This window comes from Rattus rattus, chromosome 12 (genome assembly GCF_011064425.1).
Source record: "Rattus rattus isolate New Zealand chromosome 12, Rrattus_CSIRO_v1, whole genome shotgun sequence".
NCBI lineage: Eukaryota > Metazoa > Chordata > Mammalia > Rodentia > Muridae > Rattus > Rattus rattus.
The window spans coordinates 16,212,101-16,219,951 of record NC_046165.1 but is presented as its reverse complement, the minus strand read 5'-3'; the positions used below and the strand labels follow the sequence as shown (position 1 = coordinate 16,219,951).

At 43.4% G+C, this 7,851-nt stretch overlaps 1 protein-coding gene across 1 annotated transcript; it reads right to left on the bottom strand.

Annotated features, from left to right (window-relative positions):
- Nucleotides 1-585: 585 nt before the first annotated feature.
- Nucleotides 586-4,839, bottom strand: Slitrk1 (SLIT and NTRK like family member 1). Its single transcript, XM_032917682.1, has one exon. The coding sequence runs from the start codon at nucleotides 3,882-3,884 to the stop codon at nucleotides 1,794-1,796; it is 2,091 nt and encodes a 696-aa protein (XP_032773573.1). The 5' UTR covers nucleotides 3,885-4,839; the 3' UTR covers nucleotides 586-1,793.
- Between the last annotated feature and the right edge of the window lie 3,012 nt (nucleotides 4,840-7,851).

Sequence of the window (7,851 nt, the reverse complement as noted above, 5' to 3'; positions counted from 1 at the left end):
GGATAATGATTGATTTCCATAAGGATGAGTACTTCAACAGTTTTCAATATGTAGTTGCTGGGGCGGAGGGTGGGTGGCCACTAATTAGTTTTACCGTTTTCAGCAGATGTGAAATTCAAAATGCCAGCAGCATCTCAAACACCAGTCATTAGGGCTGTCTTTCATGAAGGAATGCTGACCAATGAAATCTCCCTCTGTTTAATGAGACCAATCTAGACACAGTCAATTAAATCAAATCTATCCTAACATCTCCGATATATCTGCAGTGTGGGCAGCACCACAGAAACAGCAGCGAGGGATTTCCAGTATTAATAAAGGGATTCGCTGCTGTCGTAGGAGCAGGCAGGGGTAGGGCAGAGTTTTTTGGGTAAGACCGTACTTTATGGGCAGTGGAAAAGCAGTAAAGTCAAGAGGGTCGGGGGTGGATGGGAGATTGTGAGGAGAGGAGCTAGTGAGTGATTAAACACTGAGGTGATTAAGGAGAGGAGAGCCTTTCCGGAGCTCCAGAAGGGACCCACCCCCAACCGCCCCCTCCCCCATCCCTTCCACCATAAATCAAAATAGGAAGCTGGAAAAATGTAAGGACCCAGATTTGAAAACATTTTCACTTTAATACTGAAAAAATATGCCATTATAAAATCCTCGAATAGAATTAGTAAGTTTCACGTGCTTCCTCGGTTCTTTGTTCCTACTTTATAAGTAAGATTTTTACCAGCACACAATTGCTACCATAGGATCGCAGCCTAAGCACTAGAGTGACATTAATTGGTCATGCTTAACTGCCCCAGAATCTTTTTTTCTTAAATAATTACACTGGTACTATAATAGAAATCATGGGTACTTATTTTACATTCAGATGGAAGGCATTATTGGATATGTATAGAAAAATATTCCCCCTCAGAAACTAAAATAAAATCAAACATCATCATCAAAAGAAAAGAACCCAAAACAACCTTTAAAAACTTTGCTCAACAAAATACATCGTTAACTCATAAAATGGACTGATGACTAGCCATGCAAGTGTCTTAAATAAACCTTTACATTTTTTTTCACAGTAAACATACGCTCTGAACTGCCTACCAATCACAAATAAGGGCGAAATGGCACTTTCTGATTATACTGTATTTTGTTTATAGAAAGTTTGATACGATGGGACTTATCAGGTAAGAGGATGGGTGCTGTGACGCTGTCTCCAGTTGCAGTGGGCAGTGGGGTTGGGGGAGGGGGGCGTAGTCCCTGGAGCGTGTGGATTCCATGCGAGCCATGCAGCACTTTTTGTTTTTTGTTTTTTGTTTTTGTTCTTGTCAGGAGTCAAAGTTATTTATTTACAATACATTCATGCCTTCGTGCAACTGCCCATCCCTGAATAACCAACAGGGAGCCATCTTCGGGCTATCCACAGGGGAAAAATAGATATCTATTTCTCTATATAGATGTGATATATGTATATATGTATAGCTCCACTGCAGACAGCCCCAGGGGACCTTTGGCCCAGAGCAAGGGGTGCTCAATTCTTCTGGCAGGCCCCATGCTGGGCTTGGAGTCAAAAGGAGCTCAGAGCAAAGAGCTAGCTCGCTGCACTCGCAGCGCCACAGTCTGCTCTTTGTTTTCTGTTGGGAGCTTAAGGGCCAGAGCCTCTTCGTTGAGTGAGTTCATAGTTATTTATTTACTCATGTCCATCGGGGCTTGTGACACGCTAGATCTGGGTCAATGTTCCACTCCCCCACCGCGATGCTGGCGACAGGGAAGGATGGATCGTCTTCCTGCACTCCTCCCCCTTTAGGGTCGGGGGCTTAGTCTGAGAGTGAGTGAGAGCCGCAGTCATACACCCTATGGGCCCCATCTGCATTGTAAGGCCCATTGTGCCAGTAAGAAGAGTCACAGACTGTCTGTAGGGAATTAATTTCGGACGCAGAGGAATTGGCATCCCTTCTCTTGGACCGCTTTCGGTTCCTCAGGATAAACACGAGCATGCCCACCACGGTGAAGGCGGAGGTGACGAACACCAGCAGCAGTCCCGGGACCAACACGGAGATGGACACCCTGCTGGTGTCTAGGTAGGAGTTGGAATGTGTCCCGGTCTCCGCCAACCCGGTGCTGTTTTTACTGTGCGAAGTTAACGTGGGCGAGATCCTCGCATACAGCTGGGGGCAGATCTCGTCATTGGAGAGCAGCATGAAATCCTTCCTAAAGAAGTTCACCGGTGTCTCACACTTGAGGTCGCTCATCAGCACCTCGGAGCCCAGACGCTCTGCCCATTGCTTGAAAGGCACAATGGTGCAGGAGCACTCCCAGGGGTTGCCATGCAGGTCTATCTGGATGATGGAGGTTAACTGGTCCAGCACCCCTGCCACTGGGAGGTACATGAAGTAATTATTGTGCAGGCTGAGCTTAGACAGGGAGACCCCAGCAAAAACGTCCACGGGTAGGGACCTCAGCAAGTTGTTGTTGAGAATAAGAATCCTCAGTTTGGGCATGGCGTTGAAAGTACCGGGGAGAATGAGCTGAATCGCGTTGTACTCCACGTTCAGATACTCCAGGTTCTGCAACCCAGCAAATTTCTCCCGGGACAGAGTGTCCAGGTAGTTACTATCCATGTACAGCCATCTGAGGTCCAGAAGGTTCTTGAAAGTGTTGTTCTCTATGTTCGCGATGTTGTTGTTGCCCAGATCCAACAGAATGAGGTTCTTGTAATCCACAAAGTGTGATCTTCGGATGCTGTGGATCTTGTTATCTCGAAGGAAGAGCTCTTGCACGTTGGAAAGCTTAGGCTTCAAATCAGCCAAGCTGCTCACGTTCCGGTTGTTACAGTTCATCTTTAAGCCCGAGCCTGGGATGTGGTCACAGCTGCAGCCCCCGGGGCAGGGCAAGCCATGCACTGGGGGTTTGTTTCTGGCGCTCCCAGTTGCTATCGGTGGTGTGGGTTTGATTTTGAGTTGCCAGTTGCCCGGGATCTTTGTACCTCCATTTGGAACAGCCCCTGGGGTAGCATGTTCGTCCTGCCCATTTATCTTGAAAGGAGTTGGCAGGGGGCCAGGAGCGAAGGTCTCTTCCTGGGCAGGGGGAGCCGGGAGACTAGAATCCACTCTGTTTTTTAAAGGACACAGGTCCTGTTCCGTGGTTTCATTGAGGTCTTTACCCTGGAGCCTGGTGGGGGCTTCGCAGACCACTCGGCCAATTAGGGCGTTTTTGGGAATGTTCTCCAGCCATTCCTTCAGGGAGAGCAGATCACAGGTGCAGTCCCAAGGGTTATCCTCTAACAGGATCTCAGCAATGCCAGGAATCTGCTCCAAGACCTCCTCATAGGGCAGTGTTTTCAGCCTGTTTCCGCGGAGGTCGAGGTGGGTGATGGGCACATACTGGAATACATTAGCAGGTAAGGTGCTGATGAGATTGTCGTTTAAAATGAGGACTTCCAACTTGTTCAAGTCCTGGAAGGCCCCCGGGTCTATATCCCGTAATAAATTAAAATCAGCCTGGAGGTATTCCAGATCGTCCAGCCCCAAAAAAGTCTGCTTTCGAAAAGACTTGATCTTGTTGTTGTTGATATGCAGTCGTTTCACCAGCTGCAGCCCCAGGAATGCCCCCGGAACGATCTCATGCAAGCCATTGTTTTCCATATGCAAACTAACCGCATTATAAAAGTTAGCGAACTCATTAGGGAAAAGTCGAGTGAGGGAATTGCCATGCAGAAATAAATGATAAAACTGGGAAGTCGGAGCCGTGAAGCGCTGCAGACTTGTAAAGCCCTTTTTCTCACAGTCTACGTGTAAGTCCCCTTCTATCTCATTGCAAGAACAGATCTTCTCTTTACAAACGTCCCCTGTAACGTTTCCAGCGGCAAAACAAAGAGACGTCTCCAGCAACAGAATCCAAAGCAGCATTTTTAAAGCGAGCAATTCATCCCAGATCTCATCACAAAGTAACAGCAACCATCCTGCTCGCCACAGACACAATTCAAGTTCATTTAGTGCTCCAATGTCCGATCCCAGAGAAAGAGAAAAGAAGGGTTTGGGGGGGTGGGGGTGGATTCCTTCCTCCCTAACCCCCCCGTACTGCAATAGCCCAGACGCCAGTCAATAATTATATCCACAAACTATCCAGGCACATAGTGCAAGGCAAGCAGAAAAGGGGGGTGGAAAGTAGAGGAAAGAGAGAGAAAGCAAACTACTCCCCCTCAACCCTTTAAAAATAACCAAAATAAGTTAAATATATACCTGTAAAATTAAAAGGAAACGCACCCGTACAGAATCATATTTAGAGGTTCTCACTAACCAGGAAGGGAACAATGCTAGCAATTAGAAGCAAGTGCATGTTAGAAACAAGCAGGTTTGCAGCGTAGTACAGGCGCACTGCCTGTGATGGCTGTGCATCGGACTGACCTTGCCTCTCTGATACAAAGCAGGGCTTTCGGCGGCTTCAGTGGTCCAGGCAGCTGGTGGAGTTCTTGTCTCGGTTGCAGGTTGCCCAGAAGTACCCCCGAGGTGCTGTCCAGTGCCCCCGGTGCTGAAATCACGCCCGCCCAAAAGACACACTGCCCAGCCAATGGCGCTGGAAAATTTCCGCAATCACTGCGTTTTGTGGATGTCCATCCTGTTCCTTTTCTCCCCTTTGGTCGTCTTCAGGCCCTTTTTTTCTGTGCTCCGGCCGGCGCTTACTAGCTCTTCTTTGCTTGTTCTCCTTCTCTTTCTTCTGCTCTTTCGGAATTACGTGGAGGGGGGAGGAGAGAGGGGGAGCGAGTTGTCTGAGGGAGGAAGAGAGCGCGAGAAAGGGGAGGAGGGGGGAGTTGCTAAGAAGCTGGTTCCAGCCTGGTGCACTCTGAAAGATCTGACACCCTCTGCTGATCTGCAGTAGCAAAAATCCATCTGGTGAGGGAATGCTGAAAGAAAGAAAAAAAAATATCCACGTATAGGGCAAGCGTTAAAAAAAAAAAAACGTGGGTATTAAAGGCTGTCGATCTACATAGAAGCTTATTTTAAATTGATTATTTAATTCTTTTTGCGTGCTAGAAACTTTACCCTTTCCTTTCCTTAAAGACCTCACAGCCCCCGCGAGCTCTAGCGTTCCGAAAGTACGGCTTTTAAAACATTTATTTCCCAATGGCTTGAATAAAATTAGTGTCAGGGTGTCAAGCGAACGGCAATTTGAGGTAATTATATTGCACGCCATTTTCATCGGTGCTTTAAATGTGTTTCTGCCTTCTCTGCGGTGCAGCGTTTTATATCGTTTGATGCCTTTGGAACCTCTATTTTATTTTTGCACACAGAAAGTGGCTATTCTGAATATATATTAATATATATTACATAATATCACAATTTGGTAGAGAATATTTGTTTCCAGGTATACAACTGAGGCATATACTTTTTCATTTTAAAGTTGTTATAGAATTTCAGTCCATTTGGTGAGAGAGTTAGTTTTTTTTTTTTTTCCTGATGGCATTTCTTGAATGTTATTTAAGTCTTCAGCATGAAAACACAATGCATGCTAAGTTCTTTGATTTCAGACTAGAAAGCTTACCATGACATTCAGAAATGAGGGAAGGGGATGAAGTAAAATTCCCAGATTGTGGAGGCTTTTAAAAACAGTTTGGAAAACAGGTACCAAACCATACTCTTACAGGCACCTGCATACACACACACACACACACACACACACACACACACACACACACACACACACACACACACACACACACACCACAGACAATGTTTCCAAACCAGATCTGAGGAATTTAAAAGACATGCAAGTAAGTAACAAGTTGCAGTCTGAGAGGAGAGTAAAAGCCTGGCCTGTAAATTTAGTTAGCTGTATCCCTCCCCAAGCACAAGGTCCTGGGTTGGTCCCCAGCTCCGAAAAAAAGAAAAAAAAAAAAAAAAAAAAAAAAAAAGACATGCAAGTAAGTAACAAGTTGCAGTCTGAGAGGAGAGAGTAGAAAGCCTGGCCTGTAAATTTAGTTAGCTGTATCCCCTCTCCAGCTCTCTCTGGGTCAAAGAGGCTAGGGAGAGAAACGCTTAGAGTTTTCCTAAGGAGAGAATCTTCAAGTTACCAAAACCTAAAGCTCATACAGTGCAGTGTCTTCATATTTCTTTAAGATTCTGCTTTTTTTTGGTAGTCAGTTTCACAGACTTTTATCAGAGGTGACATTTTTTTCCGCTTAAAAAAGTTACAGAAATATTAAACATGTTTTTTATCCCTTTTTCTTTAATTAATTATTTAAATAATTAATTTAGATTCTACGTTAGATTTTAGAGTTCTCTGTGTATCCTTGGCTGTCCTGGAATTTCTCCGTAGACCAGGTTGGACTTGAACTCAGAGACCTGCCTGCCTCTGCCTTCTGAGTCCTGATTAAAGATAAAAGGGATCTTTCCTCTTAGCTGAAGCAAAGATAACTTTACAACATTTTTTTTCAATCATGTCTTAAACAACCTTAACAACCATGTATACTTGCTAATAATTTATATAAAATTAAATATGCTAGCAAGATTGCAATTTAGGAGGACTGAGGAATGAAAAGTTGCAAGCAAACTTGTGCTGGTTAGCTATGACACAGAAGTGTGGAAAGGGTTCACCTACATATAAATGTTTCTGGGAGCGAATTTGTAGATAAGTGGGAAGAAATTCATGTGTCCAGTATAGGCAAATTGGTGGGCTCTTGAGAAAATTTGGTAGAGAAAAGGTAGAGGTGAACACTTAATTCTTACATTTATTTCTAAGCATATATATGTGTTTATGTCAGGGAGGGCACTCTTTCTTGGAGTTTCTCATTTCTCCTTCATATTAATCCATTAGTATGGGCAGGCAGAAGAAACAAATTTTAACAATCCCATAATTAACCTAGGAAACGTTGTGCAACTGAGAATTCTAGACCAGGGAAGGTAAATGGTACAAAAGCATTTCTGTCATGTCCAGAATGTGGTTGACAGAAATGGGCAAGCCATGGTGTCTGATTAGAAGCAATGTTCTTTTGCTTCCACAGTCACATAAAATCACACCCTTGCCAAGTGCTTATGTTTTATTTTGACATGTCAAAATAAAGATGAAGAAACCCAAAGAACGATTTAACTTTATTAAAACAAACAAAATTTAGGTAACTGACAATTATTGATAATGATATTAATATTGCATCCTTCCCAAGGATCTTTCTGATTTGTTGCTTCTCAATTCACTACTCGCATTAGAAAGATGACAATCAAAGTTTCTGAATTAGATATTTTATGAGATTTATTTCCATACTTTCTTCTGTAAATAGTTAATACCTTATACTCTCAGAGTTGTGTGTGGTAATGACCAGTATGGCAGATGAATAATTAAACTTAAGAAGAATATATGAATATTATGCTTCCTATGATAAATATTCATTACAAAACAAAGTATAGAGAAGCACAAATGTACATGTGAAAACAAATTATATACAAAATCTTAATTTTTTATAGTAAATAAATAGTTTGTTAGTTTTTTTGAGACAGGGCTCTCCATGAGACAGGGTTTCTCACTGTAGAACGACTGGCTCTGCACCCCAGGTTTGCTTTAAACTCAGAGATCTACCTGTCTGTGCTTTGTGAGAGCTGGGATTGAAGGCATGTGCTAGCATGCTTGGCATAAATATATTTTAAAAGAAGTGGAACATCAAGAAAAGACTGCACATAAATTGAAATGCCTGTATTCATGAACAGCAGTAAGCTATCTTTTCCTCCTCCTCTTCCTCTTCTTGTTTGACTCTACCTTTTCATTTCTCTTCATTCTTTTCTTTTCTTTTCTTTCTTTTCTTGTCTCTTCTCTTCTTTTCTTTTCTTTTCTATAGTACAGCAAGACAACTCTTTGTTTAGGATACGTAGGCCACAAACCAAAGTT